Raw genomic sequence first — 21,187 nt, 5'->3', positions numbered from 1 at the left:
GCACCTGGGTGCTCATGTGTACTCGCAATACATTTTTGAGCATTCACTAAAGATGTTGGAAGTCTATGGAAGCAGACCACCTTATGATGCTGCACAAACCATCTGAAAAACCACATTTTACCACAGCATTTACACCTTGAATGGTTTGCAAAAAAAAATAATGATAAGAAGGGCTTTGGTTCAGTTATGGGTTGGTTGGGAAATGTCCACTGCAGTTATACAGCCGATAAAACACAACATAAACCTTCTAGGCCCTAATATTCAATAATTACCTTGTTATTATGTAAGCCCCTGTAGAAAAAATTCATTTCGGCTTTATTGCCTCCTATATGTAATATTGTCATAAAACCAGTGTTTCTCAACCAGGGTTCTGCATTGCGCATTTTGTGACTCTCAGGTCAGATTAACAGATACCAATGATCTTTTGGGCTGTAAGGGTGACATTCTTTCCACTGGCCAGTAAACTTGGTATGCATATATTTTTGTAGTTTATGAAACACCACTACCACCATGAAAAACCACTAATTTCTTTTTCCAGATGAGCTGTTGACTTGGTGCAATCAATGCCTTTAAATGTGTGTTTGCATTTACCTAATAGTTGTTATGCCTTACCACATACACGGTAATGTATTGAAGCATCCAATCATTTTAAATAGGCCGAAAACACAACATAGGTTTTAACATAGCAGCATCTTTTTCACAAACCAACGCAACCAATACACAGGTGGTTCACATCTGTATGTTACGGTGCATTAAAACTAATGTGCAATGCAGTGCACTGTGCTTCAGTAGATATAGGTGGCAATTACAAATTTATGGACACCCAACACACATACTGCTATGCAATAATGTTAATTTCTGCTTAGCGTTAGCTTGATATCTGCCTGAACATATCCTGAAACAATGGGGGCACATATGGGAAGATTTTTCCATAAAGAACCATTATATACCTTGTACTCAAGGACCCTTCATGTAATGCAGTCATGCTTCTGTGTATATACCTTTTAGACAACTGCAAATAACGACACATTTTTATGAAAATATTTTTTGAACACCACTTGCCTATGAAAGAAGAAGACCAAAGAACAATGAAACAGTTAAAAGGTTTCATCTTCCAATATAAAACTAATGTGTTTGTTGCAATCACACAAATATTTTCAAAATAAATTACTTTGTTTCTCTGAGATCAGTACAATTTGTTGCAGATCAAAGAAAGAAGAAATGAGGGAAGACAAAAAATATAGATATATCATCAAAGAACCAAAAATACTTTTCATTTTGAGGCGATATTGTAGCATTGCAAAGCCGTTGATAGAGTTTCATTCTCTATTTTCCATTGAAAGCAGCCGGAGCCAGGAGCAGACTGTACTAGATTGTATTCCCCATAAGACGGTCAACGATATATATATATGATCTTCAACCTCTATTGATTGACCAATTTCACAAGCAAAGACTGGTGAAATGAAGCTGAAATGAACACCTTGCTTTAACTCATTGAACCTATCAGGCCTGAGTTAATCTCACTGCCCAGTGTCTCTGATAGAATTCAATTGATCAATCATGTTTTGGTGATAGTACCATTTCACTGCTTTATTGCTTCTTCATTTCAAGACTTGACCTGTTAGATATACGAAGATCAGTTCTGCGCCTCGAAGATATACACAGATCATATCTGTGTGCCATCAGTGGTTGTCTACCTATGCATATCTGAACCCCATGTTAAACAGGAAAATTGAAAACACAAGGAATTAATTGCCATTTGGCTCGATGTAGTCTATTTTTTCTACTGTGTTTCTTTTTACCTTGGTGTGTATGTTTCTACATCATTTTTACAGATAACAGTTAATAGTATGTATTTGTTTAGTAAACTGTGTAGTACATGAAAAAAGCAATTCAACTTCTTACCAATTAAAATGAAATATTTGTTTTGTTTTTTTGCTTTTTCTTTGTATTACCGAACAAAAATTCAAGGGGCACCCTTGGGTTTCAGAATTACATTGCTTTCTTTTTAATAAAGGATTTACTTTTTTGTGACAAAATAGGAAACATTTGCCAATGAATATATCATTACTTTGGAACTATACATACTTCACACAAGTAAAGTGTACATAAAGTGTATAATACTTTAAGCTCTATTTATGAAACAGGGAATCAGACATTCCCTCAAACATTCCCTTGTAGAAATCTTCCAGGTCCATGTGTTTCAATACCAGTAAATGATTCATACCAGGGAATGTTTGTGGGGAAGACAGATTCCCTATTTAATAAATAGAGTCCTTGGGTTTGAATTATCTGTGGTCTCAGGAGTAGAACAGTAAGGGTTAGGGTTGATAGGCTTTTGTTCTCTTCAAATAGGTTTGCAGTACAAAAAGTCCATTGGAATGCAAAAGCCAATTGAAGTAGGTCAAATACAGGTCAGAAGAAGGTCAACTGCAATATAACGGCACATGTTTTCTTAATTCCTAATGATCGTAGAGTGTCGCTGACATAAGTCCATCATTACAGGCCCTAAAAGTTGCTGAATGGGGCATAGCTATGATATGTTGATCAAAACTTCTGAAAATTTTTGTATTTAAATGATCAAATAAACTATTTCCCAAATAGCCTTTAAATTCACTATAAGGCTTTTACATGTGCTATGCTAACACACAGTAGTGTGATACAGTGCCATCTAATACTTTTGAATGGCACCATAATGCACAGTTCAATAGTTGGTAATGGACCGGCACTTCTGCACACTACAATGTAAGTGTGTTGCATTAAAAAAAAAGCATGTATATTGCTGCAATTGGCTTCAATGATCCCCTGAAGCAATTGCATCACAATAACATATTGCATAAAAATATAGGTGCATTTGCTATGCCTAATATGGATAATACTAATTATAGCACAGGGTTCACTTTTTGCTATATTAATAAATAAATCCAAATCAGGATTTGCTTTGTTTTAGCAACAGAGGAGTTAAGGACAAATTGTTTGCATACACTAACAGCGTTGTTGTCATATTTTTAGTTCTTTCACGTGGATCCTCTGGTCCATTGCCCAGTTTCTGCCTGCTGGACTCCACTCTGAAACACTTCCCTTGAGTTGCTGAAAAAAATGCTGGCATGCGTTGTAGCCATAACAAACTCAATTGTTCTCAGCAGTGCACCAGCAAATAGAGTCATTAATTACGGTCTCCCTCTCTAGCCCGCAGTTGGCTGCAGTGGCAATCAATGCAAAACCGCTCATTGCCTTCTCTCAGGGAGTGGAGACAGATGCCATGAAAACTAACGGCAGCCCAACAAGAACCCTGCCAGTAAGGCAGCAGCAAACCGTACCTAGTAACAGCCATCACGCTGCTTCTGTGTGTGTGGCTACATTTATTTGGGCTGCTACAGCCATGGGGGAGGGTATCCCATTAAGTGATTATTTTTATCTTATAACGTCAATTTACTTATACTGATTGGCTTCCTGCAGCCAAATATCAATTAAATTGCAAATGCCTGAAGAACCTTTTTTTTCTCTGTGTCTTTCAGTTCTGCAACCCTTTATTTCTCTCTGTGTTCCAACATAATTTAATTTATATCTGGTTCTGTATCTCAGAAGGAAATCTTTTGAAAAAGGCCATTTGCCCTCTGTGACTGCTTGGTTCAAACCCATGCTCTACACCAGCACGTACATAAGTGGCATCACTCACAGTAGATTGCATTGTGTGGCGGTAATGTTTGTAATCTGATTATTAAATAACAGCACATATTGTTGTCATACATTCATCTTTAGTTCATTAACTCACTATCTGGGTAATGTTCCCTCCTTCGCCTTATATTTCATCTTCTAAAGGATTAGTTTATTAACCAGATACACTTATGGTGTCCCTAGAGAATGAGCTTTAATTTTTCCCTATTTTTTTCTCTGTGTTTAAATTGATCATCAGTGCACAATGTAATGTGTTCTAAATGATGTAAGTAGTTGTAGGCGATGTAAAGTTGATTTGAGTATATGTTTTATAAACAGATGCAATCAAAAAAACATTTCTTAATTATCTACTGGAGATAGAGTAATTCCAAGCACTGACTTTGAGGCTCAGGTCAGTGGCAAGAAAAAAAAGAATCCCTGGAGAATATTGTCTTTATCATGTATATTGACTTGCATATGTTGAAATATTTTTTAATAAAAAAATGAGATTGCGGTCATACTCAAAGAACTTTTTAAATAATACAAAATATTTAATTCTTCATTTTCCCAGTTAACCTCCGTAGCGGTTCATTTCTTTCCGGTTTTATATGTCTAAAAGCGATACATAGTTTTTCATGAAAATTTATTTTACAGTATATTAAAATAGTATGAGTATAATAAAGTTTGAAACACAAGTCATGTAAAAATAATAAATTGAATAATATATATATATATATATATATACTATATATTTAAAAAAAAATATTTTTTTTTTTAAATACATAATATACTCATACTAATCTATATATACTGTAAAATAAATGTTCTTGAAAATAATGTACTGCTTTTACACATACAAATTCAATGTATTGCATTCAATACAGGTATTTTGTATTGAATGCAATACAAATAGATTTTAAATTTCCCGTCCCGCCCCGCCGGCAACGTACACACGCCCTGACGTCACCGGGAACTCCCCGGTGGAAGCCGGCTGGAGGAAGAGAGAAGAAGACGGAGATTGCGTCAATGAACGGGGTGGGACTCCGGCAGATCAGGTAAGGCTCTATTTACTATTACCTTAAGCGGGTTACAGCTTTTAGCAACTTAGTCACACTTGGGGTTACCACTAGGAAGGTTAAGCTACAATAGCAGGATTGATCCCAAATGGTACATTTGTACTAAGCTGGATTTGTTTATCAGTTTAAAAAAAGTAACATTTTTTTTATTCTTCTAAAGTGTGTTTATGTAAACCATAACATTAAACTTCTCCTATTTGCTCCTCTTTGGTCTGTCTATTTTATGTGATCTCTTCCTGACTCTGCTGCACTGAAATCTCAAGACATGCTGTCTAAGGCTAGGTACAGACGTGCAATAATTATTGTTTGAAAACGAACGATCAACGATTATTCCCAATTATTTTGAAAGATCGTATTGTGCATAATTCTGTACATGCTGTAACGATACGATCGTTCAAAACAATCCACCAATAATGTACACACACATACAATTGTTTGAACAATGTAGAAAGTGACATGTACAGGAGAAAGTGTACCGCAGAACAATCCACGATCACTAAACTACCTTACACACATTAGATTAAGAACGATCGTGGCCCAATCAGATCCGCCGGGATGGGGATGGTCGTTCGTTTCCAGCGAGATTCCTTGTTTGTTGGCGTTGTTGATCAGTCATTGTGCACTTTTTTTGTTAACAATTATCGATCGATCTGTCGTGGATCATTCGTTTCCAACAACAATTATTGCACCTGTGTACGCAGCCTTAGGGTGAATATTGTTTCTCTATGGATACAAAGCAAACATTGTCCCTCTATGACAGAAATTGTCCTACATTGTTACATTTTGGTTCTTGGTTTTAGATATGCAGTCTTTTAACATTGCTGTTATACACCCATTTGGTGAATTCTGCCGGAGCTGAATGCCAGAAAAGATAACCTTGGAGTGGAGTTATTACAGCTCTGCAATGGTTAAATGCTTATTCAGTTTTAGGAGGAACATATGCCTAATACTAATCTTAACCCCTTGCTTGCCCGTGGCTGCCACACTCTTCTTCTATTTATCTGTTTTGGACAGTGAGCAGGCACTTTTCTTCCTTGCTATACAATGCAGGGCTTTTTGTACTGTGTGGGATGAAGTCAGTGCCTTATGAGAGATGCTTGGGGAAATTTATCAAGATTGAGACTAGGCGAAGTTAGGGAATAAGGTAAGTAAAAAAAACCCCACTTATATCACCCTAGACAAAAAACAAACATTTATCATCGCATTGCAGAGCTTGCTCCACTAAAAGGTAAGAATTATTGGAAGTTTCAGCTTTAAATGATTAACACTGTTATTCCACCCAAAACTGATTCTGAAAATCTGTTAACCTTCATCGGTCCTTAAGTGGATCGTAGTATTAGTGTTAGATTTTCAATTTATTTCACAATAAGACCTGTACTGTACTATGAATATCCAACATAACTATTGCTTCCTAAATGAATATGATGGACCCATTGACAGGATTGTCAATCTTCTCCAAGAGGAGCAAATATTCTCACTTCCACTGATTTTATAAAATTTTCCTATCACTTACTGCTACTAACTGCAGCATTATTATATGACACCAATGTTGGAAAAAATCAGGAGAAAGTATGTTAAGAAAATGCAAATTCCATCCAAGGGGAACACAAGAAATGATCTGACACCAAAGACCTTGACCAAAGAATTAAGGAAACACAAGCTCTCTTATGACAACTATTTATAACACATCTGTAATAGTTTAAGGATCAGTCCAACTTAACCTTCATGAACAGCTGGCAGTTCTCAATCTTCAAGGCCAGTTTCATTAACAGAGCTCTGGTTGGTGTCATCTAGTTGTTAATTTAGTAAATACAAAAGAGGGGAGTGTTTATTAACTACAACCACCAGCAAAGGAGGAATGGAAATATTGGCCTGGGTGGATACATACAACCAATTGCTTTTTTTACAGTAAAGATAGGTTACAATGTTGTAAAGAAGATATCATGCCACCAAAGCATTTGATAGCCAAGTCTAAAAGGCAGGTATGGTCCTAAAGGGCACGATTTGCCTAACTAAAATACAGTGAATACTAAAGACAGAACAAAAGTGCAATTGTTGCATAAGGTTATGATTTATAAACCAAAAAAGCAAAATACAGAATGCTTGTTGTGTGGCAAAACTACAGAATATATAGTATACCATACATAACAAATAAAACAAGCAGAACTAAATCACTAAGCGAGCATCAGTACTATATTTATAGTTCACCCACCAACACATATAGTTCTAGGCCCATAATAGCATCCTAACACCCACAATAAAGTATAAAGATAGAAGTAATGCACCAAAGCATAATGTTAACAGGCTGAATAATTTATACTGTCAAAAAATACGCTTAGCAAGATCATCTGACCGCATATGATAAGATTCTCCTTTTTGCCCCCACATTTCATTCACTTTAGTTGGTAAATGTGTCTGTTTTTCCTTCTGTCTTCATTGAACTATGTGGTTTAGATATTTTTTGCTTTTTCTCCAGTGGTTGGCAACAGAATTTCTCACTGTCTCACCAGTCTCACTGGCTTGTGGTTGACCCGCTACATATGATGTGGTGTAGATTTCGTTTTTTTTATATTTTTGGTTTGTGCTGCTATATCTGGTATATTTTGTTCCCTCATCTATATTGGCATTAGCAAAAAACAAGCCTGTTGGGACATATGGACTTTAGGACTAGTAAATCATTGTGCATTGGAATAATGAAACATATCAGATAGTGGGGTGGGTATCAGTGGAGACTTTGGGCCTGATTTATTAAAGTAAGAAGATAGGCTATCACTGGAGAACCTGGGTGTACCAGCAAACCTAGAATGAATCTGGTCCAACTAATAGCAAATGTTTTTTAAGAAATCCAAACCAGGTTTGCTAGATCACCCAGGTTCTCCAATGATAGTCCACCTTCTTCGGTTCTGAAGAGCTTTAATAAGCCAGACCCTTTGTGTAGAGTTGATAATGACCGCAACAAGCCAGAGTGTGAGGAATAAGAAGGTAGTAAAACCACTAAGAGCAGATAGTGGAGAATGGGAGGAAACAATCAGCCAGGGTTTGAAGCAAAGGGAAGAGAATGCCATCTGGGACATTCGATTTAAGAACATTTACTGAGCCTGATACCCCATGCAGACCTCCAGCAATAACAGTTGACTGTTGTAAACCCCTGTACAATAATAAATGTGCTTGGCACTTAGCAAAATAAGTCTTCCAGCTCTCAGCATTAGAACAACAGAACCACAAAGAAAGAGCGATCTGTGTACAACTACTCATTCACTGTCCTTTAGTCACCATATATTATTACTACTTAGTTCATTAATGCAGCTTCTGAGAAAAAGGTTCCTTTTGGTTTCTAATAATTTACTTGTATGCTGCTCTTATTGTTCTTGTGTTATAACTCCCTATAAACACTGTCTGACCTGTTCCTTTTATGAATTATTGCTACCACCCTCACTACGACATATAAGCGGTATCCATTTGGAAAACCCGGATACGCCATGGAGTGGAACTCATTCCTCATTGCAGGAAACGTTGAGAAATTCCAAATTCTCCTTAGAACTTAAACTTCAGTGAACCCCATATTTCTTGATGGTGACCCTCAGATTCTATACTTTACCATGACAAAAAATGCATGCGATGCCGATTAAATCTGCATGCTGACATTGTGGGCCAGATTTATTAAAGCTCTCCAAGGCTGTAAATGATACACTTTCATCAGTGAAGCTGGGTGATCCAGCAAACCTAGAATGGATTTCTTCAATGTCATTTGATTCATACTAGCAAATGCTTTGAATCCTGAACCAGATACATCCCAAGTTTGCTGGATAACCCAAGTTCACTGGTGAAAGCGTTGGAGATCTTTAATAAATCTCTAGCCTTGGAGATCTTTAATAAATCACGGTCTGTGTGTCCAAAATAGGACATGTACCTTTCAAGACAAAAATATAAAGAAGGGTGTTGCTTCCCTCCTTCTAAAAATGCCAAATGCCTGACAATATGCTTTTGCATTGGTTACAATAACTTCTGCATCATATACCATGAATCGGCATACAAGTAGGAAATTGTGACCTTTAGCCAACTTTTATTTGCTCCGTACCACTAGACAAAGCAAGGGAGCTAGTATTTTTAGGTGTTAGGTAATGACAACCTCTTTATGTCTATCATGGTAGGTGTATTTTAATATTTATGGCAGTTATCTAAGCTGCATTCAACTGTGAATTTTGCTAGGCCTGAAGCTCCAACATCTAGATTACAGATTAACACTGACACGGAAATGAATTTCCCCACCAGTTTCACTATCCCTCTGCCAAACAGCCATCCATCAGTAAATGTAAGCAATGTGCATTGTAAGGCATTACGACTCTATTGTGAGGCTTATTTGTATTGCTTTATGTTATAAGCGGAAGTGTGCTACCAATCTATGGAATGTAAATAGATCCTTTATCTGCCTTATCTGAAGTGGAGAGCATTTATGTTCCATGAAGGGTTTGTATCCTCCCAAGGCTTCAGATATTGTATGTAACTGGAAAGATCATAAGTAGATAAACATTACAATTCCTTCTAAGGGATGTAACTATTCATATCCTCTTCCAACATGCAAAAAAGTGAAGAAAATTGCTATCTTTAGCTCTGACTATGGGTCTAAGCACAATGTACTGGTTCCTAATATTAAAAGGGAAATTGTAACCTGTATTTGTATTGCATAATTTATCCACTCTGCTCTATAATAAACCAATGACTTTTCATTGTATTAGCATAGTATAAAAAGAAAAGCAGCATACTTTTACATTGTTTTTGGTAATAAAGTAAGTATTTTTACATACCCAACGATAGTCCACAAAATATACAAACATTGGAATATTTTAGTAACAGAAACCCTAACAGAAATCTTAAAAAAAATTAAAACCACAATTCATTTATCACAATTTAGGGCACTATTTATAATAAAAAAACAAGTAAGGCAACAGCAGCAAAAGGAAATGTTTATGATAATAATGGTCAGCAATAATAGGCAAATGCCATAAAATCTGGTAAATGTGTATTTTTAAGGAGATGCACAATTAGCTTTTGTTACCAAAAACAATATATCATTAGGCATGCATACACATGATCGCTTATATGCTGAAATTGAATATTAAGTCATTTATTTGAAATAATGTTTATAAGATGTACAATTTATTAAAGTCATGGCTAAATTAAAAGTAAATAAGTGCTTAATAATAATTAGGATTGGACCTATCACCAAGAAGCAGGATTGGAGGTGATAGGTCCAAACGTTAAAAATGATCTCTTGGATAAACTCACCCCTCTCCCCTTTACTGACCCTTGGATTAAAAAAATGTTAAAAGCCATTTTTAGTCACCCAAAGCCACAGTCCCAGAATACTCCTGAGGTATCTATTGTTTACAGAATGGAAGTCTTTTTTCGAGTATCACTCACAAGCCACTGTCGGCAATAGCTGCAAAGGCACAGGGTGCTCTTACCACTCAGCAAATGTGTGACATCATCACAATGGGACCAGACAATGCAGGCACTTGGAAATAAAACAGCCTTGCACGCAATATTGTAAATTAGTGCATAATAGGTGTGTGAGTTTTTGGGGTGGGAAGAAAATAAACGCAGTCGGTAAGGTTGTCTGCTATGTTAACTTTTTCCCATTGATAGGGGTGAAATGTTCTGGTTTCTCCAAAAAATCTTCATTAAATTATTATTACACCATTTTTATTTTATGGTGAATTCACACATGTGTATGGCACCACATCACATAAATCATTAAAATAAAGTGCAGGTATAAATGTATTATGGTATGTTGACAACCAATCCTAATGGCACTTCCATGCACCTGTGCAATGGCACACTACAACAAAGTGATCTGAAGGATCTGAGTGCTATGGAGTAAAGAGTTATGGCCTGCCTTAACAGAACAGCGTATAAAGCTATGCACAAAAAAGTATGAAAAGGGCCTACATATATCGCTAGTTGTAAGGCGTCTGATCATACAACCAATTCAAACCATAAAGTATGTGTTTTTTTTTTTAACACAATTTAGCCTACACCAATTTTTCAGTTTCAACCGTGTGCACCTGGGCATTACAAACCACTGACTTGATTTTCATAAACTCCATACCACCCTAGTAATTTAATGAGTGTACACTGTGAATCACACAAAAAGGAAGCATGCACCAAAAGTGAAACTGGTTATATGTCAGTTGGTGAGTCATTGGAATACCACACCTCCAACACTATTCTTGAAGCGCTGAATCTCACAACAAAATAAAACTGTTGTTGTTGTTGTTTAAGCTAGAATTTCCTAAACAGCCTAAACTGTTTACCTGATATTTTAAAAAATATCTGAAAGACTTAACACATGTTCTCCACTCCAGATAGGATAAATTTGGTTCAGATATGTTTTAATCAACTTCTAAGTTACCATAATAAAGTTGTTGCTTGATAAATGTATATATGCACAGAAATATAGAGGCTGGGGACTCCCAACATGGAGTTTGTATGTTCTCCACAAAATTGCAGGCTTTTCTCCATCTGCTTAGGAATATATACATATATATGATGACAAGCACTGATACATTGTTTTCAGTAATGCGTTTTACCAGTTTCAAATACAGTAAATATTGTAACGCCTTACACCATGGTCATCCTATACAGTGACTTAAGCCTGAAAAAAGGAGACCTAAATCATGGGAATAATGACAACTGTACACAGTCAAGCTAGAAAGTGATGCAGTATATATATATGTATATATATATATATATATAACCTTTATTTTTTCTAGTTTAAAACTACATTTTCCCACAAGGAATTAACTAACCAGATACCCAATGCTAAATGGATTGAAACCACTCAATAAATAGGCTACACTAACTGATTTCTATTATGTAATGGTGACTTTGATTTTTAATGATACTTTATTTATACCATTAAAAATACCAATAAAGTGGGAGAAGTGATGGGCAGTATAAAAGGAGCTTTGCAGGGCTCTGAATTACAGTTTGCTGTTCAAATTGTGCCTATACAATATTTGAAAATGCAGCTGGAAATAGAAGTCCTGGCAATACCTGTAGAAAGAAAACAGTCCATAAATCTCCAATTGACAAACATCATTCATTCCCGAGCTGATCCCTTTTCATGATCACTTTATCATTTAATGGTAGTTTTTCTGGCAATTCCACAGAAGGCAGTTTAGTGATTGTGTGCATTAGCACTCTCATAAAGCTAAGATAACAGAAGATGGTGTGGATGGAGTGCACATAGGAATCATCCAGGAAGATCAGGAGTTCTTTGTTTGTTTCCTATCTCCTTCCATCCTTCCCAACCATCACATCAGTTCCTTTACTGTTTTCTATTCCACTTCTATTTCTACAGCAATGTTTACCTTTGCCATAAATAATCATTACTCTTGAGATCATACAATGAAATAAAGAGCTGAAGACATACAGAAAAAGAATGATTTGGCAAACCAGTTCTGACATTTTCTGTTTGTGCTTTCTAATTTGTGGAATACATGTTTTACCACATATGTAACAACACATAGCAAATATTCATATGTCACAAACAACCCATGTTAATTCCCATGACACGCTTCACTGGGTAGGTATATAGATCATAGAGCTTTTAGTTTTCTGGTTGGTTTAGGAGGTATTTGCATTAAATGAACAGGTATGACAAAGTTTTTAAATTGTATATTTAAAAAAAACAAACAAGAGCAAAAAGAGGAATTTTAAATTAAAAAAGAAAAAAAAAAGAACTTCTTTGATATTACTGAAAATTTAAATAAAATAGCTTCGCTTTATTCATCAAGCTGTGAACATTTACTTTCCAGTGTGAACATTCTCACCTCAACTTTTTTGTGGTTTTGTTTGTATTTATACAGTAAATAAAAGAAGTATTATATTTACATAGGCATGTCTTGTGACTGTGTTCTATATCTAGTACAAAGGTCCCATGGGTGATGATACTTTCCAGTAGTAGGTGAATTGTACCATGATCCCCATTGCTGAGTTTCTTTAAATGATTTACATTTTTTGAATATATTCTTTTTAAATAGAATGATTTTATTCAAAATGACTTTGCTCTCTCTTCACTAACACTAATACTGGAAATGTACCTTTGAGTAATCAGCGATAAGAAGTTAATTTGGCAAAATGCATGTGGAATGAGATTTTAAAATGTTTATTTGGGTGCAATGCTTTGTTTATGGGTCTCAAGGGTTGCAGAAACTTCCTACAAATATTTGGGCATGTTTTTGGCTCAAGAATGAATCTCATTTTTAAACTTTTTTGTTTTCTACAGAAAAAAAACATAGACAGTAAAAAAAGGTAAATTAATAAAAGAAAACAACAATCAATAGCAAGCAGATATACTAATAAAATGTTCTGTGTTATGATGCCGTTATCTGCATGTTTTAATCCTGGATATCCCTGGCATTACCTTGTGGAATTAGGACTGGGGAAAAAGCTTGCAGTTTGAGTGATCCAGGGTAATATATGATAGTGGTACAGTAATAAACTCTATGGGCCTGATTTATTAAAGTTCTCCAAGGCTGGAGATAATACATTTTCATCATTGAAGCTGGGTGATCCAGCAAACCTAGAATGGATCTGGTCCAGGATTGAAAACATTTGCTAACAATTAACTTTTAAAAAATCCATTCCAGATTTTCTGGATCACCCTGCTTCATTTAATATATCAGGTCCTATACCTCCAGTGTGAATAAATACTTGGGAGCATATTTAAAAAGTAGTGAATGTGACATTTTTTTAAAAAATTCACAACAGGTAACTCTCCCTGGTGCATGTGTTTTAAATCGCAGCATAATTACCCTAAATGCGCAGTTTCTAAAGAAAATAAAAAGTTGGACTTTTAAAAATTTCACCTAATCAGTTAGATGGTTGAAATTGAGAATTTTTGGGGAAATTTTGCTGACAGCCAAAAAGGTCATGTCAGCGGGAAATTAATTTTTCTGAAATCAATCCACTCATTACTAATTGTAACAATCTTTTATAAAAATCAAATCTTTTGAACTGACCTAACAAACTGTTCAGAATAAAAGTCTTTATCTAGAAAACTACTTGATGAAAAATCACAGTAGGTGATAAAAATAGATGTATTATATGTTTAAATAATGTAATGTATATAAGGCCAGCTGCAGTCATAGCACAATTTGCTGTTGCAGTTGTAGATAAAAGCATTTTTTAGTAGCTTTTGAGCTTTAATGTTTTATTAGCCAAAGATGACCAAAAGTAATATCTCCATAATGCAATCTAACTAATATAATAAAACATGTATTATTTTATATATTTATGATTGTTATATATTTTTATATATCTGTGTATATATATATATATTTATATTATTAGTATATATTTTTTTCTTTTACAACTGCAATCAAAAAAAGATACTTTACAATACTTTTTGGTTTGCAATGAGAGAGGTTTAGGTTAGTTCATTAATTTCCTTTTCAGACAGATCCGTGCAGATGCTTAAGCCTCCCTTAAAGGGGAAATAGTACTGCTTATAAATAGCCCTGATTTGAATCTAATTGTTTCATGGGCATTTTTCAAGTCTGAATACAAAAACATTTTTCATCCTTTATATTTTGCAAATAGATTATAATACAGCAGTTGCGCTGGAACAATACAAGTGAAGGTCACAAAATCATAATCCCAGATTAAAAATAAAATGTCTGCCTTGTGTTCTTTCCCCCAAAGCACAACAAAATGGAAATGGAAATGTTTCTGTGAATACAGAAAAAATCATTGGGATGTATTTTTTTCTAATTTTCTTTAAGAATGTCTGTTTTTTTATTGGAACAACTTCCTACTATACTGGAAGATTTCAGTTCATGCTGTCTTGTGAAAAAATAAACAGCTATAATGCTGTATTCTATTTTTACATATTCTATTTTCAGTTATCCTGCTTGTATTTCTCTTGTTGAAGGATATTCCTAGGATTTAAAACTCCCTTGATCAGTATGAAGAAATGGTTTTCACAGTGATAAGAAGGAAACCATTTGGTTTATTTAATAAGTCTAAAAGCACATTACAGTAGCAACCAATGAACAGTTGTTTTTATTGTAAACTGATAAAAGTTACTGCAGTTAACTCAGCATTCGGTATTATCATTGATCTAACCCTGCCCTAAGAAATAGGCCCTAAACACTTTGTTATTTACAGTAGCTAAAATCATATTGTCAGCTTGGGGAATGCCTACTAAACATGGAAACCATTTATGTGTATCCTGAGATCTTATATCTCTTATATAATAAATAGCAATTTTGCATTCCTATGTAAGTTCAATGGAAAGGCTCCACTGGACAGCTAGTTGATTGCACAAGTTCAATGAAAACCCTATCATTTACCCCAGCACTGTCATACTGGAATAACAAAAAGCTTTATAATACAGATATAAAGTATTGTGCATGCTTTTTATGTATGACTAATCAAAGTTTAAGTTAAAATTGCTGAAAAGCATGCATTTACTGATCTATATACTTTATTATGAAGACATGGTAAAGACCCCTTATGGTGATTTTCCTATCCTTCTAAGAACTGTTCCATTTCCCTATGGACAATATAGATCACAGCAGATCTTACAGATGATTAACAATCTGCCTGTGCCTAAAATCATCATGCACTGCTAGGTGCAGATTTAAAATGTACTCCTAATTTATGGAAACTTCACATTAAATGTTAAGAGCAGACTTTATACAATCTTTTATAATGAATACACCAGTTCACATATATTAAACTAATATCCTAAACTTAAAAAAGTGAAGATATGCTATCTCAAAGCGAGCATCCAGAACTATTATTGTGCCCAAGCAGCCCTAAAATCTGCACTCTTTACTATAGGATTTGTGTGAAAATAAAAAAATATTATTCTACGTGTTGACTTATAACATGGCGCCAAATCTTCCAGAAAGAAAATAACACAAAACAAACATTTTTATAATATGTAAAATGTGCCAGGGAATACAGAAAACAAACAATAATGGTATGGTTGATCCTACCCCTACAGCCTAAAATCTGACAAGGGCAAATTTCTCTAAATTGTACTGAGATTTTACCAATCCCTCCTCTTGTTCAGCTCTTTACAGCCCTGGAATTGTATTCAGTAGTTTATTCGCCTTCATACACTGGCCATACCCAGCACTTATTCTGATTTACACTGGAATAACATTTTTTTTTAATAAGCCATTCAAAAAGCACTACAGGCAAAGTGTTCATTCAACACGATCTTGTCAGCAGAAAAAAAACATTGTTATGCATTTTATTGGGGAGTATAAAAGTGCTTTGGGTAATAGGAATATTTATATGTGAGTTATATACCGTATTATGTCAAAAAATAGCATGAAGACAATTTATATTTATTTTGTACCCATATGTCTTCCAAAGCAAGAACATTCATGGTATGCCGAAGCAAAGATGTTACAGAGAAATGTATGATGTTGGGTGAAAACCGTTTCCTTTGCCGATTGTTTGCTAGATCACCCAGGTCTATCTTCTACAGTCTTCGGGAGCTTTGATAAATCCCTATGTTTTTGTATTGTCCCTTTATGTTCAAATAAAATAAGGCTTTTAAATGATGCTATAATTACAGCAACCAGTTGAAACTCAAATAATACAATCAAACTAAACCAACCAACCAACTAATTTAAAATCAAAATCCATCTTAACTCCACATTAGTAGAAACAATTCTAACAGTTTCAAATAGCTAAATCTAACTCCGGGACTATTACATGTAAACATGAATTATCAGACAAACTTGGATTTTTCTATTGACCTATGTTATTAGCAGGGGTTCTCCAACCCAGGAAAAGTCTTGTGCACTCATTATGTGTCTTCTCCATGAGCCTAATTAGGTCTCAATGTTTTTATCTTAGGGTTACAAGTCAATCAGTGCCTAGGCATTCAAAATAAAGATGATGGAATTAGTGGTTTAGTAGAAAACTAAAACTGGGCAGACACCACTAAGACCACAAAAATGTTGTGTGATCTCAGCGCGCAATAGGAAATTAGAGGCCGAATGCACAGGTATTTACTGTACATGCAGGGTCCTAAAACATGAAAAGAAACCAATAGAATGAAAATTAAATATATGTGAAAGCAGAATATTTGTTAAGTGACACCCTGTTTGTGTTCATCTCTTTATGTTTACCTTTGGAGAAAAAAAATTTTGTAAATCAAATAATGTGACTATCAATTTATCTGGAAACTATATTAAATAGATGTTTAGTCTTTGTCTTTGAAAAGCTCACAGCGCAGATTTAATCTGCCCCCTGTGTCAATCTTCCATTATGTGTCCTCTTTCAGAAAGTGAAAACAACTGATCTCCCACCAAGTCACATCTGCTCCGAGTCCATATTATAACAGACGAAAAAAAATGACACCCTGAACCCTATAAACCAATAAAGATTGTCTGATTTGGTTTGCCCCTGTTGTTACCAAGCAGGCAACCTACTGGGTTAAGGACTGGTGACATCTGTTTAAAAAATGCCAGGAGTTAGAGGAACAAAAAGGTAATAAATCAACTCTATACAAGGTGCTCTGCGGAATTCATAATCCCTTGCACTCCAGCATGTAACACGAAGAGTGCCTTGGCCAGAAGTGTCTGATCCATGTTCCACTTGTAATAAGATATGGATTTTTAGATTTGTAAAAAATAGGACCCATAAACTAAAATATTAATAGGACAACAAGGGATTTCTGAAATTAATTTGTGTACTGATACAGATTCAGAAAAAATATTAATTACCTTGGCGCTAAAAAGCTAAAAAGCTTTTGTTTGTAGTTATATTTCAGCAACAGAAAAAGAGACTGTGATTTTTTTTTATATTACGTGCTGATTAGAATATATAACCCATAGGTGACAATTATTCCCAATTACTTTAGGACAGGTATTGTTAGAAATATGCCCAAGATATGTCTCTGATTTATAATCAGAAATCTAGATTGGAATGTTGGATTTGATCTAGCTAATTTATACTTTGTATTGATATTAAATGGTAAATTCTTTGTAAGTTAGAAAAAAAATTTTTAACCTTCCCAAACAATCTCAGGCAGTGTTGAAATTTTACATTTCTGAGCAATTCTAGTTCTCAGATTTGGTGGTGACAACACATTTTACCAGCAGGAGAAGCAGTCCCATGTTTTGGAGGAAACCACAGTAAGGGCATGTTTATATTAGTAGTTTTTGAAAGCAGTTCTTAGTGGTTTTACTATGCAAGACCGCTTGCCAGTAATGGTTACAATTGTACCAAATGGCTCTGTTTATTGTCTGTTCTTCTTCTATCAAAGGGCATGATTTATTAAAGCTCTCCAAGGCTGAAGAGGATACACTTTCATCAGAAAAAAGCTGAGTGATCCAGAAAACCTGGAATGGATTTTTTAAACGTAATTTGCTTTTTGTTAACAAATGTTTTCAGTCCAGGACTAGATCCATTCCAGGTTTGCTGAATCACCCAGCTTCATTGATTAAAGTGTATATTCGCCAGCTTTAATAAATCAGGCCCACAGTCTCAAAAACTAAAGATATGTGACCAACCTTTCATTCTAAGCATTAGGAACTAAAAGCTATAAATAATACTGAAACTAAACGTGGAAAGCTGAAAATAGCATGTGAACTGTATGGGCGTTTTAATTTCTATGGCTGAAGAGCTATTTTCCATTAAATTTAACAGAAAAGATATATTTTACATTTACTGCATTTTAAAAAAAGTGCAGCTATTCTATTTGACCTGTTGCCCTTATTTAACTTTGTCAAAGATCACAACAAAAACAACAGCTCTAGCTTTCAGTTATTTTCTAACAGCTTAGAAACACCTATTTTTGTTTACATTATAGGGCTGTCAAGTTGACAAAATTCTGGTGCTACAGAAAGGTATAGGGAAAGAACTAAGATGCCAATGCCTATTTTGTAACCTTAATTTAATTAATTTACAGGTAAGTTTTCAACTACAGTTGGGTATTTAGAAAGGGGAGGAAGCTCAAGCGGACCTATCATCAACATTTTTTACTTTACATAAAAGGGTAGACAAATCTTTTATGTAAGTTAAAATGATCTTTTTATAAAAAAAAAAGGGTCAAACTCTTCCCCTCTGTCTTTACCACCAAGGTGATAAAAACAGAGCCTCCTAGGATACCGACATCATGCATCCTGGCTGCTCCGAGATCGGACATGTGCAGAATTAGCTTTTTTTCTTTATTGGGGGGAACAAAGTCGATCTCTTGCATGCGCAATGGGATCGGCACTCTTTTTTTCCCTTTACAACAGGCTATGACACTCAATGTCGCAGCTGCGCAATGCAAGATTGTGTGACATAGCCAAAAGAAGGGAGAAGACAAAGTAAGATGGTAGCGCCCAGCACTTCCTCCATGTCCGGACTAAGTTGGATTACTAAATTGGATAACTTTACCCAATCCAAGACATTTGGTGCGGTGTGGAGGAATCTACAAAATTAAGGTAGGTAGGATTTTTTTTTTTGAGTTTAGTTCCACTTTAACCAACAAAAGCAGACCTTCTGCTTCAGTGGAAGGTATGTGTTAACAAAAATACTTTACAGTGCTTAAAGATGAATAAGGGCTTGTTTAGAATGCTTTTACTGGTGGTTTAGGATAGGTAAATAGGTTCATGTTAAGGATTCATTTCAAACGCTATATTAAGGGTTCAGTTTGAGTGCTGAAGCCTAAGTAAAAGTTGAGAGGTATTTTGAAATTCGGATAAGAGGTAAAGCTGGAGTAAGGGATAATTGTTGGAATCAGGTTAGAGTTGTCTATAGGTTAGATATAAGAAACATTTTTAGCCATGTTCACTTGTTTACAGCAAAGAAGCCCTCCAACAAAAGCTACATCACTCTGGAAGAACAAGCCGGCTAAATGGGAATTAGTGTATATCTCTAACTCTGGTAAGTTAATATTTTTAATAAACTTTCAAAAAAGTCTTTTTAATGTCACTTCATAACATAAACTCATATAAGTGTCCTGTTATCAAGAATTTATCACATCTGCTTAGAACATAGAAAACTATGTTTTGAATAAGAAGCTGATTCAGAGTCATTACTACTACAAAACAACCTGGATGAATAAACTTTACTGCTCTCCAAGGTCATTATCTGTTTAACAAACCTTATCTAACTGATAATGAGTTGTAAGGGTAATGGGCTAAAACTTTTTGGATCTTTTTGGCATATAAAAGTGCAATTCTAATCTACAGTAAAATTACAGGCAGCATTAAATGTGCTCCGTTATGCTGAAATATCATTTTCCACACTCCTCAGTTCTGCTTAATAATTGAACGTTCGTTTTTTCTTTTTACTGCTTCCACATCTTTATTCACTGAGCAACATAACATCACTCAACATTACTAGTTCCGACATCAATACATTTGCTCAGCCGTATAAGCATACCTATCATGACTCCGGAGTAAAAGATAATGGTACCATTGCTTATATTAGGCAACATACTGCAAGTCAATTTGGGAAAGTCAAGAAAACACTTACTAGTTATTACAGGTGATGCATTTTGCATTTGTACTATATTTTGTGATTTTTTAGTAAAAAATCTTCAACTGATGCCTAAGGTAATACACGGGACAAAAGAATTTATTACCTTCATCTCTTTTGCGTTTGTTACTCTCGGCATTAGATGATGTAATTCCCAGAATTCCACTGATCGAGTAAGAAGAACCTGCTGAGTCTGTGCTTACTGAGGAGACCTGAGTCACTGATCCAGTTGAAGCTGCAAGAAGCAAAAATAGGACAAATTATACCAGCCATTGTTGTGCCATATAAGGGATTTATTAGGTCTATGTAACTGTTTATCAAGGTTTGCCAATAAAATCTCAGATTTGTTACTGGGCCTGAACTCCTGAACAGCACAACCAGTCAGATGCATTTCGGTCTCCCAGTATATAATGGATTGGGAATTAATATATTTTATTATTGTTATGGGTTACAAAATCAGACCTAATTTGTCTGCCCATGAGGTTTTTTATTAAAATTGTTTCATATTTCTGGTATTGGCACAGCTAAGGTCCCTTAAATGCATGCAGAGGATAAATTAACAGTACACTAACCTATACTATTATTCCTGGGGGTACCTATAAAACTCTACGACTGCTAATTGCACGGGAGCTGTCTTGATCAGTAAATGGCTGGAGTGGGTTGTATGGATATATTCATATATATATATATATATATTACATGCCACTTCCACCACCTCTTAGATTGTAGGCTGTTTTAGGCAGGGTCCTTCTCTCTTGCGTAATTGTTGGTGTCTGTCTGTCATTTGCAATCCCTATTTAATGGGGAGTACTGCGTAGAAAGTTGGTGTTATATAAATACTGGTAATTATTAATAATAATAATAATAATAATATATAAATAATAATAAATATATAAATAATTATTATATATAAATAATGTAAATATAATATAAATATGTATATATATGTTTAG

At 34.9% G+C, this 21,187-nt stretch overlaps 1 protein-coding gene across 3 annotated transcripts in view; it reads right to left on the bottom strand.

The window, feature by feature from the left end:
• The window catches only part of PAX5 (paired box 5), a 157,256-nt gene that overhangs the window by 70,705 nt on the left and 65,364 nt on the right, over positions 1-21,187 (bottom strand). For all 3 annotated transcript variants that reach the window (XM_072404536.1, XM_072404538.1, XM_072404537.1), the window contains exon 5: positions 20,341-20,469. In XM_072404536.1, coding sequence (XP_072260637.1) covers positions 20,341-20,469 — 129 coding nt within the window. The remainder of the gene's footprint in view (positions 1-20,340; positions 20,470-21,187) is intronic.

Source organism: Pyxicephalus adspersus, chromosome 3 (genome assembly GCF_032062135.1).
Source record: "Pyxicephalus adspersus chromosome 3, UCB_Pads_2.0, whole genome shotgun sequence".
In the NCBI taxonomy this organism is placed as follows: Eukaryota; Metazoa; Chordata; class Amphibia; order Anura; family Pyxicephalidae; genus Pyxicephalus; species Pyxicephalus adspersus.
Note: the sequence above shows the minus strand (reverse complement) of the source record. Positions and strands in the feature narration are given on the sequence as shown.